Source organism: Delphinapterus leucas, chromosome 6, assembly GCF_059928025.1.
Source record: "Delphinapterus leucas isolate spDelLeu-1000000601 "Yukka" chromosome 6, BTC_Dleu_Yukka2, whole genome shotgun sequence".
Lineage (NCBI taxonomy): Eukaryota > Metazoa > Chordata > Mammalia > Artiodactyla > Monodontidae > Delphinapterus > Delphinapterus leucas.
The window spans coordinates 87,601,847-87,622,408 of record NC_143134.1 but is presented as its reverse complement, the minus strand read 5'-3'; the positions used below and the strand labels follow the sequence as shown (position 1 = coordinate 87,622,408).

At 40.4% G+C, this 20,562-nt stretch overlaps 1 protein-coding gene across 1 annotated transcript in view; it reads left to right on the top strand.

The window, feature by feature from the left end:
- Window positions 1–20,562, top strand: part of LOC111188033 (uncharacterized) — a 63,519-nt gene that overhangs the window by 20,224 nt on the left and 22,733 nt on the right. Inside the window, exon 3 of the mRNA XM_089912637.1 lies at window positions 17,816–18,690. Coding sequence (XP_089768763.1) covers window positions 17,816–18,690 — 875 coding nt within the window. The remainder of the gene's footprint in view (window positions 1–17,815; window positions 18,691–20,562) is intronic.

The following is a 20,562-nucleotide window of genomic DNA, read 5'->3' as shown; positions in this document are numbered from 1 at the left end:
ACATAGGAGGATCAAGGGGCTTGGATTTACTGAGGATACCATGCTTAGTGACTTTTGTTCATCTGTTGATTAAATTTAACAATTCATTTCATGTTATCAGCACCATATGTTCACTTCTCATTAAACATTAAAATGCAGACTTTCCACCATGAAGTAATGCTCTGAAGTGTGCATTTTAGGAGGGAAAGAATCCCAGAGTACCTGTGTGATAGAAAGGGTTTGGACATTGGATCCTTTCTTCTATTCAAAAGAAGAAATATTTGAAACTGTTTCCCTGAGGAAACATTGCTATTTAGTTAAGGAATAGGTAATAGATCTAAACGTCAGCCCATTAACTGGATCCTCTGCCACTTTTCTAACTGAGCTAAAATTTACAATAATTCAATAACACTATTGAACAAATGAGAGATAATGATAATAGTTATTATTTACTGAGCCCCTTCCATGTTCTAGGAACCGTACGAGGCACTTGTTACACACGTTATTTCATCAGCTTCCCATCTTCCCAATGCTACTTGTGAGAAGTAGCATTGTCCCTAGTTTACAGATAGAGTCATTGAGACTCTGGAAGTTGAAAGAGAAATGATACAGGTCACAAAGCTAGTAAGCCTGGACCCAAGCTTGCTGTTTTCCCCCGACTCCATCCCCCTTGGCTTCCATCTATGTGGAAGGAGAAGGGAGTCTGACTTCTCCCTCAGATATGATTAGCCAAAAGGTGATATGACAGTGGGACAGGCTGATTTTCACAGACTGAATGTTGATTGCAATTCTGTGAATTTGGAGTGGACAGTACTTCTGGCTGAGAACAGACTGTTATCATGCTTTTTGATACTGGTTGACTGGAAGCCAGTGAAAGGATATTCTGACATAAGCAGTTGAATTAAACATTTTATGTTCTCAATTTTCCCTTTTACCAGGTTCACCTTGGGCTCTGAAGTGTTCTTGCCTTGAACACTGCTCTGAATGAAGTACTGAGAGAAGAACAATACTTCATTTCTTCTTTTTAATCAAAATGTCATGTCCTTGAAAGGAATTCTCCTTTAAAAGTTGACAGTCCACTCTTAACTTGCTTTGGGATGTATTTAGATATATTTGGGGAAGTCTAGCACAAACTCAAAATTCTGGAAAGAAATAAACTCTCATTCTTAGTCTCTTTTCACTCAAAACAGCAAACTTACACAGCAACAATAGCTTAATCTTACTCAATTTCTAGGCATTTACTTCTAATCCGTGAAGAGCTCCTAAATTAGCATTATGTGTGCCATGTTAGATTACTTGATATCTTAAATAAGAAGATGGATGCCATATAAGGGCAGAGCCTATTGCTTAAATTATTTGAGCCTAGTATAATAAGTGTTGTATTACGATCATATTGGAGGTTCCTTAGTTAATCTAGGCACAATATGGGATAAGCACTTCCGTGACTCTCTGATATATATATTCAAATGGGGATTCTGTAGATTCTGTCACAAAAACAGACATGCAAGAGTACAGATTTGGAGCCCAGCCCCAAAAGGTGTTTGGGGCTCTAGGTATTGATCATGAAGCAAAACACAGTTCCTTGCATGTGGTCGGTGCTCTGTAAATTTATGTTAACTTAATGACTGGGTTGAGACCAGGCTATGAAGGCTATACCACAGTAAATTATGTGTCAATTGAAATTTTGTGAATCACATACCATCTTTTTATTTTATTATTATTATTTTTTTGCGGTACGCGGGCCTCTCACTGTTGTGGCCTCTCCCGTTGCGGAGCACAGGCTCCGGACGTGCAGGCTCAGCGGCCATGGCTCACGGGCCCAGCCGCTTCGCGGCACGCAGGATCCTCCCGGACCGGGGCACGAACCCGCGTCCCCTGCATCGGCAGGTGGACTCTCAACCACTGCGCCACCAGGGAAGCCCTCAAATACCATCTTGAATGTGTAGTAAGAGCTTGTTATATTTAGGAACTTTGCCTAGAATTATCTGTAAAATGAATAGCTACTTCCTAATTTGCCTGCTCTGTTTTACTTTTCAAAAAATTTTTTTACTGTATTCCCCACACTATTCTCATTTATTTTGCCATTGGAAGTTTGTACCTCTTAATCTCCCTTACCTATTTCTCTCCTTCTCCCACTCCCTCCCCTCTGGCAACCACCTGTTTGTTCTCTGTATCTCTGATGCTGTTTTGTTATATTTGTTCATTTGCTTTGTTTTTAAGATTCCACATATAAGTGAAATCAAACAGTATTTGTCTTTCTCTATCTGACTTATTTCACTTAGCATCATACCCTCTAGGTCTATCCATGTTGCCACAAATGGCAAGATTTCATTCCTTTTTTTTTTTTTTAATTTTTTAATTTTAATTTATTTTTTTTATATAGCAGGTTCTTATTAGTTATCTATTTTATACATATTAGTGTGTATATGTCAATCCCAATCTCCCAATTCATCACACCACCACCACCACTGCCCCACCCCCCTGCCACTTTCCCTGCTTGGTGTCCATACATTTGTTCTCTACATCTGTGTCTCTATTTCTGCCCTGCAAACTGGTTCATCTGTACCATTTTTATAGGTTCCACATATATGTGTTAATATACGATATTTGTTTTTCTCTTTCTGACTTACTTCACTCTATATGACAGTCTCTAGATCCATCCACGTCTCTACAAATGACCCAATTTCGTTCCTTTTTATGGCTGAGTAATATTCCATTGTATATATGTACCAACCCTTCTTTATCCATTCATCTGTTGATGGGCAGTTAGGTTGCTTCCATGACCTGGCTATTGTAAATAGTGCTGCAATGAACATTGGGGTGCATATGTCTTTTTGAATTATGGTTTTATCTGGGTATATGCCCAGTAGTGGGATTGCTGGGTCATCTGTTTTTTAAAGGAACTATTTTTAGTTTTTTAAGGAAACTCCATACTGTTCTCCATAGTGGCTGTATCAATTTACATTCCCACCAACAGTGCAAGAGGGTTCCCTTTTCTCCACACTCTCTCCAGCATTTGTTGTTTGTAGATTTTCTGATGATGCCTATTCTAACTGGTGTGAGGTGATACCTCATTGTAGTTTTGAGTTGCATTTCTCTAATAATTAGTGATGTTGAGCAGCTTTTCATGTGTTTCCTGGCCATCTGTATGTCTTCTTTGGAGAATGGGTTGTTTGTTTTTTTAATATTGAACTGCATGAGCTGTTTATATATATTGGAGATTAATCGTTTGTCGATTCGTTTGCAAATATTTTCTCCCATTCTGAGGGTTGTCTTTTCGTCTTGTTTGTACTTTCCTTTGCTTTGCAAAAGCTTTTAAGTTTCATTAGGTCCCATTTGTTTATTTTTGTTTTTATTTCCATTTCTCTGGGAGGTGGATCAAAAAAGACCTTGCTGTGATTTATGTCAAAGAGTGTTCTTCCTATGTTTTCCTCTAAGAGTTTTATAGCATCCAGTCTTTCATTTAGGTCTCTAATCCATTTTGAGTTTATTTTTTTGTATGGTGTTAGGGAGTGTTCTAATTTCATTCTTTAACATGTAGCTGTCCAGTTTCCCCAGCACCACTTATTGAAGAGGCTGTCTCTTCTCCATATGGTCATAGATTAGTTGACCATATGTGCATGGGTTTATCCCTGGGCTTTCTATCCTGTTCCATTGATCTATATTTCTGTTTTTGTGCCAGTATCATAGTGTCTTGATTACTGTAGCTTTGTAGTATAGTCTGAAGTCAGGGAGTCTAATTCCTCCAGCTATGTTTTTTCCCTCAAGTTTGCTTTGGCTATTCGGGGTCTTTTGTGTCTCCATAAGAATTTTAAGATTTTTTTGTTCTAGTTATATAAAAAATGCCACTGGAAATTTGATAAGGATTGCACTGAATCTGTAGATTGCTTAGGGTAGTATAGTCATTTTCACAATGTTGATTCCTCCAATCCAAGAACATGGTATATATTTCCATCTGTTTGTGTCATCTTTGATTCCTTTCATCAGTTTCTTACAGTTTTCTGAGTACAGGTCTTTTACCTCCTAGGTAGGTTTATTCCTAGGTATTTTATCTTTTTTGTTGCAGTGGTAAATGGGATTGTTTCCTTAATTTCTCTTTTTGATCTTTTGTTGTTAGCGTATAGGAATGCAAGAGATTTCTGTGCATTAATTTTGTATCCTGTACTTTACCATATTCATTGATTAGCTCTAGTAGTTTTCTGGTGGCATCTTTAGGATTCTCTATGTATCGTATCATGTCATCTGCAAACAGTGACAGTTCTACTTCTTCTTTTCTAATTTGTATTCCTTTTGTTTCTTTTTCTTCTCTGATTGCCATGGCTAGGACTTCCAAAACTATGTTGAATAATAGTGGTGAGAGTGGACATCCTTGTCTTGTTCCTGATCTTAGAGGAAATGCTTTCAGTTTTTCACCATTGAGAATGATGTTTGCTGTGGGTTTGTCGTATATGTCCTTTATTATGTTGAGGAAAGTTCCCTCTATGCCCACTTTCTGGAGAGTTTTTATCATAAACGGGTGTTGAATTTTGTCAAAGCTTTTTCTGCATCTATTGAGATGATCATATGGTTTTTATTCTTCAGTTTGTTAATATGCTGTATCACATTGATTGATTTGCGTATATTGAAGAATCCTTGCATCCCTTGGATAAATCCCACTTGATCATGGTGTATGATCTTTTTAATGTGCTGTTGGATTCTGTTTGCTAGTATTTTGTTGAGGAGTTTTACATCTATGTTCATCAGTGATATTGGTCTGTAATTTTCTTTTTTTGCAGTATCTTTGTCAGGTTTTGGTATCAGGGTGATGGTGGCCTCATAGAATGAGTTTGGGAGTGTTCCTTCCTCTGCAGTTATTTGGAAGAGTTTGAGAAGGATGGGTGTTAGCTCTTCTCTAAATGTTTGATAGAATTCACCTATGAAGCCATCTGATCCTGGACTTTTGTTTGTTGGAAGATTTTTAATCACAGTTTCAATTTCATTACTTGTGATTGGTCTATTCATATTTTCTGTTTCTTCCTGGTTCAGTCTTGGAAGTTTACACCTTTCTAAGAATTTCTCCATTTCTTCCACGTTGTCCACTTTATTGGCATAGAGTTGCTTGTAGTAGTCTCTTATGATGCTTTGGATTTCTGCAGTGTCCATTGTAACTTTTCCTTTTTCATTTCTAATTTTATTAATTTGAGTCCTCTCCCTCTTTTTCTTAATGAGTTTCTTAATGATAAAGGTTTATCAATTTTGTTTATCTTCTCAAAGAACCAGCTTTTAGTTTTGCTGATCTTTGCTATTGTTTTCTTTGTTTCTATTTCATTTATTTCTACTCTGATCTTTATGATTTCTTTCCATCTACTAACTTTGGGTTTTGTTTGTTCTTCTTTTTAGTTTCTTTAGGTGTAAGGTTAGGTTGTTTATTAGAGATGTTTTTTGTTTCTTAAGGTAGGCTTGTATTGCTATAAACTTCCCTCTTAGAACTGCTTTTGCTGCATCCCATAGGTTTTGGGTCATCATGTTTTCGTTGTAATTTGTCTCTAGGAATTTTTTGATTTCCTCTTTGATTTCTTCAGTGATCTCTTGGTTATTTAGTAATGTATTGTTTAGCCTCCATGTGTTTGTCTTTTTTATGTTTGTTTCCCTGTAATTGATTTCTAGTCTCATAGAGTTGTGGTCAGAAAAGATGCTTTGTATGATTTCAATTTTCTTAAATTTACCAAGGCTTGATTTGTGACCCAAGATGTGATCTGTCCTGGAGAATGTTCCTTGTGCACTTGAGAAGAAAGTGTAATCTGCTGTTTTTGGATGGAATGTCCTATAAATATCAGTTAAGTCCATTTTGTTTAATGTATCACTTAAAGCTTGTGTTTCCTTATTTATTTTCATTTTGGATCATCTGTCCTTTGGTGAAAGTGGGGTGTTAAAGTCCCCTACTATGATAGTGTTACTGTCGATTTCCCCTTTTATGACTGTTAGCATTTGCCTTATGTATTGAGGTGCTCCTATGTTGGGTGCATAAATATTTACAATTGTTATATCTTCTTCTTGGATTGATCCCTTGATCATTATGGAGTATCCTTCTTTGTCTCTTGTAATAGTCTTTATTTTAAAGTCTATTTTGTCTGATATGAGAATTGCTACTCCAGATTTCTTTTGATTTCCGTTTGCATGGAATATCTTTTTCCATCCTGTCACTTTCAGTCTGTATGTGTCCCTAGGTCTGAAGTGAGTCCCTTGTAGACAGCATGTATATGCGTCTTGTTTTTGTATCCATTCAGCCAGTCTATGTCTTTTGGTTGGAGCATTTAATCCATTTACATTTAAGGTAGTTATCGATATGTGTGTTCCTATTAGCATTTTCTTTATTGTTTTCAGTTTCTTATTGTCTTTTCCTTCTCTTGTGTTTCCTGCCTAGAGAAGTTCCTCCAGCATTTGTTGTAAAGCTGTTTTGGTGGTGCTGAATTCTCTTAGTCTTTGCTTGTCTGTAAAGGTTTTAATTTCTCTGTCGAATCTGAATGAGATCCTTGCTGGGTAGAGTAATCTTGGTTGTAGGTTTTTCTCTTTCATCACTTTAAATATTTCCTGCCACTCCCTTCTGGCTTGCAGAGTTTCTGCTGAAAGGCCAGCTGTTAACGTTATGGAAATTCCCTTGTATGTTATTTGTTGCTTTTCCCTTGCTGCTTTTAATATATTTTCTTTGTATTTAATTTTTGATAGTTTGATTAATATGTGTCTTGGCATGTTTCTCCTTGGTTTTATCCTGTATGGGACTCTCTGTGCTTCCTGGACTTGATTGATTATTTCCTTTCCTGTATTAGGGAAATTTTCAAGTATAATCTCTTCAAATATTTTTTCAGTCCCTTTTTTTTCTTCTTCTGGGATCCGTGTAATTTGAATGTTGGTGCGTTTAATGTTGTGCCAGAGATCTCTGAGACTGTCCTCATTTCTCTTCATTCTTTTTTCTTTATTCTGGTCTGCAGTAGTTATTTCCACTATTTTATCTTCCTGGTCACTTATCCATTCTTCTGCCTCAGTTAATCTGCTATTGATTCCTTCTAGAGAATTTTTTATTTCATTTAGTGTGTTGTTCATCACTGTTTGTTTGCTCTTTAGTTCTTCTAGGTCATTGTTAAACATTTCTTGTTTTTTCTCCATTCTATTTCCAAGATTTTGGATCATCTTTACTGTCCGTACTCTGAATTCTTTTTCAGGTAGACAGCCTATTTCCTCTTCATTTGTTTGGTCTGGTGAGTTTTTACCTTGCTCCTTCATCTGCTGTGTTTTTCTCTGTCTTTTCATTTTGCTTAACTCACTGTGTTTGGGGTCTCCTTTTCACTGGCTGCAGGTTCGCAGTTCCCGTTGTTTTTGTTGTCTGCCCCCAGTGGGTAAGTTTGGTTCAGTGGGTTGTGTATGCTTTCTCGTGGAGGGCACTGATGCCTGTGTTCTGGTGGATGAGGCTGGATCTTGTCTTTTTGGTGGGCAGGACCGCATCCGGTGTTGTGTTTTGGGGTGTCTGTGAACTTACTATGATTTTAGGCAGCCTCTCTGCTAATGGGTGGGGTTGTGTTTGTGTCTTCCTAGTTGCTTGGCATAGTGTGTCCAACACAGTAGCTTACTGGTTGTTGAGTGGAGCTGGGTCTTCACATTGAGATGGAGATCTCTGAGAGAGCTTTTGCCATTTGATATTATGTGGGGCCAGGAGGTCTCTCGTGGCCCAACATCCTGAACTTGGCTCTCCCACCTCAGAGGCTCAGGCCTGACACCCGGCCTGAGCACCAAGACTGTGTCAGCCACACTGCTCAGAAGAAAGGGAGAAAAAGAAGGAAAGAAAAATAAAATAAAATAAAGTTATTAAAATAAGAAATTAAAAATATATTATTAAAAATAAAAAAATAAAAAGGTAATAAAAAAAAGAAAGAGCAACCAAAACAAAAAACAAATTCACCAATGACAACAAGTGCTAAAAACTATACTAAATAAAACCTCCAAAACCAAAAATGGACAGACAGACCCTAGGACAAATGGTGAAAGCAAAGCTAGACAGACAAAATCACACAAAGAAGCATACACATACATACTCAGAAAAGGAGAAAAAGGAAAAAAATATATATAAAAAAAGGAAGACAGCAACCAAATCAATAAACAAATATACCAATGATAATCTCTAAATACTAAATTATGTTAGGCATAAAACCGGAAACAAATCAGATGCAGAAAGCAAACCCCAAGTCTACGGTTGCTCCCAAAGTCCACTGCCTCAATTTTGGGACGATTCATTGTCTATTCAGGTATTCCAGAGATGCAGGGTACATCAGGTTGATCGTGGAGATTTAATCCTCTGCTCCTGAGGCTGCTGGGAGAGATTTCCCTTTCTCTTCTTTGTTCGCACAGCTCCTGGGGTTCAGCTTTGGATGTGGCCCCGCCTCTGTGTGTAGGTCGCCTGAGGGCGTCTGTTCCCACGCAGACAGGACGGGGTTAAAGGAGCAGCTGATTAGGGGGATCTGGTTCACTCAGGCCGGAGGGGAGGGAGGGGTACGGAATGCGGGGCGAGCCTCTGGCAGCAGAGGCCGGCGTGACGTTGCACCAGCCTGAGGCACGACGTGTGTTCTCCCGGGGAAGTTGTCCCTGGATCACGGGACCCTAGCAGTGGTGGGCTGCACAGGCTCCTGGGAGGGGAGGTATGGATAGTGACCTGTCCTTGCGTATAGGGTTCTTGGTGGCTGCACCAGCAGCCTTAGCGTTTCATGACTGTCTCTGAGGTCCGTGCTGATAGCCGCGGCTCATGCCCGTCTCTGGAGCTTGTTTAGGTGGTGCCCTGAATCCTGTCTCCTCGTGCACCCTGAAACAATGGTCTTTTGCCTGTTAGGCAGTTCCACACTTTTTCCCGGACTCCCTCCTGGCTAGCTGTGGCGCACTAGCCCCCTTCAGGCTGTGTTCACGCCGCCAACCCCAGTCCTCTCCCTGGGATCTAAGCTCCGAAGCCCGAGCCTCAGCTCGCAGCCCCCACCCGCCCCCGCGGGTGAGCAGACAAGCCTCTCAGGCTGGTGAGTGCTGGTCGGCACCGATCCTCTGTGTGAGAATCCCTCTGCTTTGCTCTCTGCACCCCTGTTGCTGCACTCTCCTCTGTGGCCCTGAAGCTCCCTGCCCCCCCACTCTGCCACCTGCTATCTCCACCAGTGAAGGGGCTTCCTAGTGTGTGGGAACTTTTCCTCCTTCACAGCTCCCTCCCCGAGGTGCAGGTCCTGTCCCTATTCTTTTGTCTCTGTTTTTTCTTTTTTCTTTTGCCCTACCCAGGTACGTGGGGAGTTTCTTGCCTTTTGGGAAGTCTGAGGTCTTCCGCTAGCGTTCAGTAGGTGTTCTGTAGGAGCTGTTCCTCATGTAGATGTAGTTTTTTTTGTTTGTTTGTTTTGTTTTGTTTTGTTTTTTGCGGTACGCGGGACTCTCACTGTTGTGGCCTCTCCCGTTGCGGAGCACAGGCTCCGGACGCGCAGGCTCAGCGGCCATGGCTCACGGGCCCAGCCGCTCTGCGGCACGAGGATCCTCCCGGACCGGGGCACGAACCTGCGTCCCCTGCATCGGCTGGCGGACACTCAACCAGTGTGCCACCAGGGAAGCCCGTAGATGTAGTTTTGATGTATTTGTGGGGAGGAAGGTGATCTCTACATCTTACTCCTCCGCCATCCTGAAGCTATGTCTAATAGAGATTTTTGGCGTTTCTGCCTATAGACTTATTTTCAAGAATTTGTTTCTTTGAAGTATAATTTGTTTATGTTGGTAGAATCATTGAGAGTGATTCCCTGGCATCAGTATTTTTTATTCATCATGTCACAGGTGAAACTAATACATGGCCAAGGCTGTGAATCATTTTTCAGGCCAGTGGTTCTCAGATTTTTTGTGCATCAGGATCACCTGGAAGACTTGTTAGATTGGTGAGCCTGACCCCTGGAATTTCTGATTTAGTGGTTCGGGGTGAAGCCCCCCAGATTTCTAACAATTTCGCAGGTGATGCTGCTGTTGCTGCTGCTGGTCCGGGAGCCATCCTTTGAGAACTTGTGATTTAGGTTATAGAGATCCCTTGTCCTGAAGGAGGCTTTTTGACTCCTGAGATCTAGGTAAACATTTGCTTAAGGTTATCAAAATTCCATGCCCATAATTTTGACAAATTCTGGGGTGGGATTTACGTGCTCATGTTCCCTCCTGTCTTCTCTTGCCTCCTGGGCTCTTCCTCCCTTTCACATGATCAGTATTACCTCAGCCTCTTCTTCTAGTTCATTTGTGAGCAAAACAGACTTCAGCAGAAATGTTTCAGGTACCCTAGGAAGGGCTTATAGCACTTTCACAAGTTCTTCCACTGGCTCCCCAGCAGCCTTCTCACCTTGAGGGGTCCAGCCTCTCTCCATTTTTCTGTCGTCTCTCTTCTCTCCACTGTCTTCCTTATTCACTTTTCAGGAGGAAGAAAAATCCATTCTTGCCTATGAAAATTGGCAGAACTATTACATGTTATTCTGCAGATTCTTTTCTCTTGCAAGAGTCTATCAAGGTATTACCCCAGGGACTTCCCTGGTGGTCCAGTGGTTAAGAATCTGCCTTCCAATGCAGGGGATGCGGGTTTGATCCCTGGTCAGGGAACTACGATCCCACATGCCACGGGGCAACTAAGTCTGTGTGCCACAACTACTGAGCTTGCGCACCTCAACTAGAGCCTGCATGCCACAAACTACGGAGCCCATGCGCCACAAACTACAGAGCCCACGGGCTCTAGAGCCTGTGCACCACAACTAGAGAAGAGAAAACCCTCTCGCCACAACTAGAGAGAAGCCCGCACAACACAACGAAGAGCCCGCATGCCACAACTCAGACCCGATGCAGCCAAAAATGAATAAAGATAAATAATAAATAAATAAATCTTTTTTTTTTTTTTTTTAAATAAAGGTATTATCCCAAACTAAGATGGTTCCCTTCTGGGAGTAATTCTGGTGCCAGATGTTAAGATAATGATTACTTTTACCTCATTATTATTAAATACACATCAAAATGATAACACTGTAACAATTATCTGGATTTATCTACTTTTACCATTTTTCTCAGAATCTCAGAATGAAACTCAGACATCTTTAAATCTTTGCCCCTGTCATGTTTACTTTTTTACTTTATTTTTATGGTCTGGAAATTGTATTAGGTGTGTTCATCGTGTGTGTTTCTGGAAGGTCCATTTGTAGCCTCAGCCTGGTTGGGAAGGCGGGACCAGTAGGTGAGGAGCGATAGGGTGGGGTTAGTGGATACGCAGGGCCAAGGTAAATTTGAGGGTTGAATTTTTGTAAACTTTGTAAAAAGTGCATTTCATAATCTATTCCAATAACCTTTTGTCCTCTTCCTTCTTTCCAGGGTTTGCTCATTGGCTAATTATTGTCATATTAGTTTGGAATGTGTGAAATTCAGTTTCTGCAAGAATGTCACCCTGGATGTGGTTAAAAAACTTTGTAAAAACTGTCAATGGTAAGACAATGTTGATTTTGCTCACTTGTGTCTCTTTCAGTCCCAAATGCCATTATGAAGTGAAGAGGAAATGTGATATTAGCTGTGCATTGGTTTGTGCTTTATAAATCCTTGTGGTTGTTTCCATTTTATTAACAGAGTTCTAGCAATCATTAAATATTTCTCAGAAAATAGCTTCTGGTAACTTTATTTAAGACTAAACCAAGGTGACTCATAGCAGACCGCTGTGGCTTCCCCTCCCTTGGTCCTAGCTCCCACTTGCCTCCTTCCTGGGCTGCTCATGTTATATGGGGTGTGTAGGTTCGGCTGCTGCCCTGGAGGAACACAGTGGCTAGGATGGGGTTGGGCTCAGTAAATTTTGTAAACAAACAAATAAATGTACCTAGGCCCTGAATAAAAGACAAAAAAAAAAAAAAGACGAAACCAAGCTTTCATGACATCTCAAATGTACTTTGGAATTCATAGAAAAGTTCAGAAAAAATATTTGGAAAACTTAAATGAAATACCTTTCAGTTATTTTGGCCTCTGTCCTTGGAACACCATTTACGAGAATTATACAAGCTAAGGAAATAAAAAGATTTCAGGAGTCACCAGAGTTGAAGCTACCATTTCAAGTGTTCCATATTTCAAGAATTATTTTATTAGTCCTAGTCTACTCTCTGAAATCTGAGCTCTTTGAATGAAATCTAAGATTTGTGTAATAATCTTTCATGAAATGGGGGAATCCATAGGATAAATAGGGGAATACATAGAACAAATACTTGTATATGGGGCCCTGGAACTTTTTAGGTTTCAAAACAAACAACATATCGGAATAGTCTGGAATATTGGAAATCCCTTTTGCCAATTGTAAATATCTTATAAAAATTAACTAATAATTTGTTTATTACTGGAAGACGTGAATTGAGAGCTTAAAAGACAATGAAATATACATTATTTTAAAAAATCATCTCTAAAGGTATTGCATTCTCAACAAATGTGTTGGTAGGCAAGAATTTTATCATTGTACGGTGCAAATGTGACCTCTTACTTTTTCTTTTTATAAAGCTAACTTTTCATTTTATTCACTCATCTTCTATAACATTAAAGACTTACAAATTAAGGAATACATGTACATTAGAAATTCTGATTCTGTATTTCTAATTACAACATTAGTAAAAGATGAGTATCTTAGTTCATTGCTAAGCTGAGGCTCTTGGGTATTGGTGAAAAGAGCCTTATTTGAATATCTCATCCTTTGAATTCTGAATTATATAATGCTTTCCAGAGGAATAGGAATGGTTTTAGAATTTTATAGATCTCTTTCTGACTGATCTTTCGTCTAATTTTGTACTTCTGGAAATAGGAGCTTTAATCTTTTTTGGTCTAAAAAAAGGGATTAATATTTTAACATCTTATATAGAATTGGGAACAACTTTCATGTTACACAGAAATGTATATTTCTCCATTATTTTGCATGAATATAAATGTATCTCTGACATAACAATGCACACACTGCATTCCCTAGAGCTAAAAGTAATTTTTGAGTATTTGAGATAAAATTCATAGGCTTCCCTAGGAAAAAATTCATTGTGGTCTTAGAACATGATCTGCCTACTGTTAGAATACAAATTTTGGAAAAAGTTGAGTGTGTCCTGAGCAGCTCTAAAATAATTAGTAAATTGCTAACAAGGAAATATTGACATAATTATCATTCCAATATTACCGATATTAAAATGAACATAGCTTCCTAATAGCTGTTTATAATTATTTATAATTTATAAATCCTGCCTACTGTCAAAAAGGCTTTGGGACTTTTTATGGTTAAACACACACACACACACACACACACACACATACATACATACAGCTGAGCAATTCACAATTATACTAAAAAAAAAATTTGATCAGAAACCAACTAGAGAAAGAGCAGAAATGGAACCAAGGTCAAACTGAGTCCCTCAGTTTAACACTAAACATAAGCTGAAATCACTGGCAGGGAAATAAGATGGGAAACATCATGAAACCTTGGTCCTTTTTGCCTTCTAAAAGGAGGCTTGGCAATTCTTCATTAAAGGGAAAATTAATACATTCTAAGCAGAATTTATCATAGGATTCTTCTAAATTGCTGAGGAACCGAAAAACTTAGCAACCAGACAAAATTGCACAAGGTTCTGGTCGGTTGGTATTTTCTTATTTTAAAAAATGTTAAATAAGTTACCATTAATAAAATTTGTGCATTCTTCCTTTATCCTATCACCATTCCCTTGTGATGACTTTAATTCTTCTCCTGTAAGTTGAATTATTATGTTTTTATTGGGTTTGAAGAATTTTTAGAGGCACCGAAGCTACCAGCTGTACCATCACTTCTGACCTGTGCAAAATAAAAGCTTATGAAAGAGTCAAAGTATTTCACAACACGTCTGCCCTTACCTGCTAATGTTTTCAGGAAAATAGCACTTCTAGCAACAAAGACTTTGAAAATATACTTAGTTAAATATGCCCAGAAATTTTCCCAATTAAAATAAGATACAAGACTTTTTGAAGTAACCTTACTTTATTCAGTATTTTGAGTCATAGATTGATCAATAATACAGACATCACTTTAAGTTCTGCCAGCTGTAGATATAAATTATTTTAAAATTTAGATGGAGATAGGTAAGCAAGAGGTAACTGCACATGAAATTTTGGCATCTCATACAAAAACAATGCATTTTGCATGCCAAACATCTCTGCCCCCTCCACCCCTCTAAATAATGATAAAGTTAAAAAGTACAGAATTTTAAGTGTTTGTATTTTCTTGCTTGCTTGTAATGCATTTAAATTTTTACCTGAGATTACTACGGTACATCGCAATCTACTTTTCTTCAGTCACTCAATGTATTATGAGACAAGAATAAGTTGGATAACTCTGAAAGGAATATTTTCTCTCTTATAACTCACAAATATTTAATTGCATACACTCTGGTTTTATACGTACTACAGTGTACTACAGCAATGTCAGATGTGTTGATTTCAGCAGGACTTGTGTCAGGGCATTGCAGTGACTTCTAGGTAGCTCATGTATTCCATAGGGCCCTTTCACAAACTGCAGACAATGCCACACCCTTAGACTTGAGTTACTTGAATATTCCATGCCAAGGAAATAGTTGTGCACTGCCTTTAGCTGTTTCTGGATGCTAAAATAGAAAATAAATGCCTCCTATTTCTTTTTTCTCCTCTCTTTCCTCTAATTTTTCAAAGTAGTAAATTAAAGATAGATTATGTAATCTTTGCCTTCCCCTGAGTATATTTCTAGGGATATTCAAAAGCATTCCTTAGTACCTTGCGAGGTACTTTAAATACTTAAAAAGACGAAAAGCAACCCAATAGGACTCCTTTAAGAATCTTTTTATAAGCTGAAGAGTCCTTTCAAAATGAGAGTGATTCCTCAATAGAACAGACTACAAAGTCCAGAAATAAACTCAAATATGTACAGGAATTTAGTATATGCTAAAGGTGGTATTTAAATCCATGGCAAAGAGATTGTTGTATAAATGGTGTTGAGACAACTAGGCAGAAATTCAGAAAAAAATAAAGTTGAATCTACAACTCACACCTGACCCAAAATAAATTCCAGATGAATCAGAGTTTTAACGTGAAAAATAAAACTGTGAAAAAGACTAAAAAAGAAAAGAAAAAAGCATTCCTGTGGCCTGAGCTGACATAGTACATGCTAAGCAATGTCCTTGTGAGCGACAGGTCATAATGAAATTGTGGAAACTTTGGTAGGAAAAGCAGGATCCAACTCTTCCCCTAAGGCTGGGAAATGGTTTGGTTAGGGAGAAGTGAAAAAAGCTAAAGGATGTTTAGTATTTACATTTTGTTATGACAATAAGGAGCTATCAAGTTAGTCATGTAATCAAGTGCGGCATATTTGGGGGACAGGAGGAGCCCTGATGGAGACTAAAGCAGAAATGTTTGTATATACAGTATAAGGTGGGACCAGATTGTAGAGGATTTTGGATGCCCAGATGAAGAGCTTACCCTTGGTTCTCCTTTTACTGGGACACCTCTAGGGGTTGAAGAGCTTGGGTGCAGGCTTTCTCAACATCAGGACTACTGACATTTCTGACCAGATAATTTTTTTGTTCTGGGTGGCTGGGCCTGTGCATCATAGGATGTTTAGCAGCATCCCTGGCCTCTACCTACTAGATACTAGCATCTCCCCCTTTTCAAATTGTGACAACCAAAAATGTCTCCAGATATTGCCAAATGTCTCCTGGGGAACAAAATTACCACTGACTGAGAAACACTAAGCTCCAAAATGACAGAATAATTGGTGTTTAAGAAGGACTGTCCAGCTGTGGTTGTGTAGAACGAACAGGAGGTTGGCAGGACAGGAGCCTGAGAGAATGTGTTAGAGGCTAAGTATGGTATATTATTATAGTAAGGGCCTCCAATAAAGTACATCTGCCTGTATTCATGACCTTGTATAATCCCCTCCTCCATTGATTTAGAGCTTGGCCATGTGACTTCCTTTGATCCATGGAATAGCAACAAACGTGACACAAGCTGAGGCTTGAAAAGCATTTGTGCATTGGTCCTAAACCTCTTGGAACACTGCCACCATGTGACAAAGCTGGCGTGAGCCTCCTGAAGACACATGTCCAGCTAACAGCCAGCACCACTTCCAGACGTATGGGTGAGGCGCTCTTAAGACCACGCAGCCACACTAAAGCTACCATGACTATATGATCCCAGGCAAGCCAGCAGAAAAACCACCTACCTGAGCCCTGCCCAAGTTGACGGCAGTGAGATTATGCAAATAAAATGGCTGCTATTTAAAATCACTAGGTGTTTGTTGTGTTGTTATGATAACTGTTGTGATAACTGGAGTAGATTAAAATCAGTGGAAATGAGAAGGTGTGTACACAGACTTTTGGAATAATCCATGTTTCTTGACGACCCCTCAGTGAAGGGGCTTATTGAAAGGACAAAGCAGGTCAAAGAATATAAGAATTTAGAATTGAGTGCAAAGGTCAGTGTGAGTTAAGGAAGGAAGTTGCAAGAGCAGTCTTCAAGAAAGCATTTCTGGCAAAGCAGTTAAAAATATTAACTTATCTATTTTGAAAAATACAGATATTTATTAATTGCTAACAGAATGATAATAATATTTCAAAGATTCAGTTTAATAAGTATATCTGAAAAGCTTTAAAGGCATTACCGAGGTAATAAGTGGCATTACTGAGGCCACTTTTTACTTTATATGGAAAAATCAGTCTTTAGAATAAACAGGAAAGCACATAAACCCAAAATCAATAACATTTTTATTGCACTAATAATAAAATTCATTCCAATGTATTAGCTATCTACTTGAACAGAACTATATTCACTTAGCAATTAGATTGCTAAGACCAGGGCTTCTTAATAGAATGCCTCTCATAATTTACTAGTTAAATTTACAGATGGCGAATATCAGTGGCATTTACAGCTTGACGAATGCTGTGAGTGTTGACCTTATTTATTGTACTATTCAAGAAGAAACAGTTCTTCAGATGTTTAGCATTTAGCTTCCTGTTTAAGAACATCAGCTTGAAGAAATGTCAGTCAAATCCTCTATTTTTATGACACTGAAAACAATCAAAGTAATAAGCAATAGAGAGAATTCAGAATGAGAATAAATGGAATACAGAGTCATTACTAAAAGAAATGGAAATAAATAAAAAAGTCTAAAAGGTGGAGGGAACTGATGTGATAAAGTAAAAATAACCCAAATGCATTTTCACAAGCTATGAGAATCACCAAAGGGAACATAAGTCATAGGACAAAGTGAGGGTCTCTTGAAAATAAGACGAGATTTTTTTAAAAAAGGATAAAAATGAATTTTAAAGATCTTATACCCATTAAGCAGCCAGTATTAAAGAAACAATAATAGCACTGTTGAAATTAAGATCAAAGGGTAACATACATCTGCACATATAATTTCCATAAGATTTGTTTAAAAGCTACCTCAGTCCTTGTTTAAATATTGCTGCCTGTCAAGGACTTTATTAATTTTCTCAGGTTTTGGAGACAAGAACTGTGAAAAATTATTTGGATTTGAGGATCTGGAAGATCTATGTGATTCCTAATGTGCATTAACTAGTTGGATCTTAATGTTGGACGGACATGCATTAAAGAAAGCCCGTAAAATCAGAGAATGGGGGTCTTCTGGTAAATCTTGTATATACAGAAGTTTACCAATTTTCCGGAATCAGAAAAGAATAAAATACACATAACGTTAACCAATTTGGAATCCTACCCCTACTTTCCTTTCCCCTTTCTGTCCAGTTAGCTCTCTACGCTCCTGCCAGCTCTTGACTGACCCGAGTAAACACTGTTTACGCCGAAGAGCCTACTGCTTCACTCTCAGCTCCGGCCGGGCCCCCCAACTCCAAGAGCCCCAAACTCAGGCTCCAGAGCTCCGCACGGGAAGCACAGCCGGGATCCCGGAGGCGTGGGAACCGGAGCTGGGCGCTCCTCCTCCCAGGCTGGACAGAGCTAGGCCCCGCCGGGAAGGCGCGTGCGGCCGCGCCGGGGTCTCAGTCGCGGGCGGGCATTTTTGCGCGGGGTCAGGGGCGCGCTGGCACCGCTCCAGGGCTGGCAGAACGCGAAGCCGCGTCGGAGTGCGCCGTCCCATCCAGGCGCCTCGCCCCGCCCGGAGATTCCCACCAGTGGCCAAACCAGCCCGACTCGCCGAATTTGCGGCGGCTCCCGGGGTTCAGCAGGTGGCTCCGGACTCCCCGCTGTCGCCACAGCCGGGGCGGACCGCGTGCCCCGTCGCGCCGCGGAGCCCTTTCGGTTGGCCCCACCAGGCGGGACGGAGGCGGACGGGGACCTGGAGGACCTAGCCGGGCAGCTCTCCGTCTTCGCCGCCTGCGAACCGCTCAGGGAAGCTGGAGTGCGAGAATTTCAGCGCGCTGTGGGCGGAGCTGCGCGTGCTGCCGGCCGACGCAGAGGCCGGCTCCGGAGGCTGGAAGCCGACCGCGACTGCGCCTCACCTTCCAGGAGTTTGCGCTCGGCTTCCGCTGGGCCGGCCGCGGGGGACGGCTCCTCGGCTGGGGGCCGCGAGAACCAGGTGGGGTCCGACCCCGGGGACAGCGAGGAGGACGAGGGCGACAAGGACGCGGCGGCGGCTCTGGCCGCCTCCTGGGACGGGGCGAGCCCTGGCTAGACTTGGCAGGACTTCCAGGCACGACTCTGGGACGAGGCCAAGTTCATCCCCAGGTGCGTGTGTAGTTTGGAGGGCGGGAGGTGGTGGTGGTGTTTCCTGTCCTCCCAGGGGCGCTGCCATCTCTCCCTCTTACACTGCGGAGCGTGCAGCCCTCCTAGTCTCTCTCTGAGTTCCTTTTTCTCCATTCACCGACTCGCTTTAACTTCCCCAAGACGAGACGCCCTAGCGTTAAGGAAAGGGAATGCGTTCAGAGTCAGAGTTTGGGGAGAAAGTTTTACTTGCTCATATCTGAGCCCCGCAAAGGGCACTTTGTTAGTTATACAGGCCAAAGTGAAATCCGCAGTCCGGAGAATCTTCCCAGACACTGATTTAGGAGCGCTCCCACTTCTCAACGACTTGATTATGGCACCTTCTACTCCAGGCCTCCTGGATGCACCTGAGCGGCACCTGAGCCATGACCCGGGCTGTTAGCCAGTTTGGCTTTCTCTATAGCAGTTTTTGTACTCCCTGTTTTCCTGCTACTACATAGAAAACAAGACATTGTTGTGCATTTATATTGCTGCACACAAATATTCATTGATGCCTACAATTTTACAAGCTCATTTGTTTGATTTTCAGAATTAAACAGGGTCGTAGACTTTCTTATCTCTGATTGATGGAGAAATTTAGACCTAAAGACGTTAAGGGACTTGCCCAGTTAATAAAAGAGCAGCATTTAATCCCAGATGTTGTAAACTGAGAGTGAAAACTCTCGCTTTTTATATCACAGAATAAAATGATAAAATCATGAAAAATAAATTCTCTACTCTTATGGCTCTGACAGAAGTAACATAACATTAAGTTACTTAATTCTCAGGCGAAAGGGAATGGCTGCAGGTTTAGGGCATAGAGGGAAAGATAGTTGGGTTTTATTGAGATTAATTTCCATCTGTCTCTGCCAGGAATCTTGGTATGTCTTGAGCTATTTTCACTTCTTCCTCAGGCGCTACAAGCATGTTAATACTATAAAATGGTTTTCTGCTCTCTGGATTTCCGTTGAAATTTTATGGATCTCTGGCTGTCATTATTAGGAAGGTCTGAAAGGCATCATTTTTGTTGGCAGTTCACATATTTGAGACATATGACTCAGAAAAGGAAATAGCCCTGGAAGGCAGCAGTGGCCTGGCTCACGCATTCACCGCTTAGACCTGCAGGGCTGGGAGTCCTCACTTCCTCCTCCGGACAGCCTCTCCCCGCAGTTTGGAGAGTTCGAGAATACTGGGCATAGAAAGTGGCTCATTGCAGTATAAGATGGATTGTGTGGAGAAAGTGTGTGTGATACCCATCTTTTCTATTATTTACAAATGAGTGAAAATGCAGTGTCTCCACCAAGGAAGTAGAAACATTTAAACTTTGCTATAAGCCATATATACTTCGAATCATCTTTCATGTGTAACTTGGTTTGGGTCCAGCTAGTTAAAAAAGGTAACAATATTAAGAATAAGGAAAGGTAAGCCCACACCACATTTTACACACACACACACACACACACACACACACACACACACTGAACTACTTTTCAGAGTTGTCAAGTCTCAGCAGCAAATATATGACACAACCTTTAAATGATCAAAATGACCTTCTTAGGATCAGCATACAAACCAGGACTTAATACCATTGGTGACATTATTATTATCACAATGCTTTTCCAACTCTTCAGAAGTTATTAAATTTAATGGCACCAATGTCATCTGGTAGACTTGTGTCCTAAGCCCCACCCCCATCTTCTGCGAGATTAACAGGTACAATATTTGCCTTCCTGTACTTGTTCAAGTGGAAAAGAAATAAACTGAGTTGCTTCATCTGACTGTTCACATGGCAGCCATCAGCTGTTTTGGTAAATTGGGTTGCTTCTATTCCATGTCCTCATACAGCTGTTCACCTTC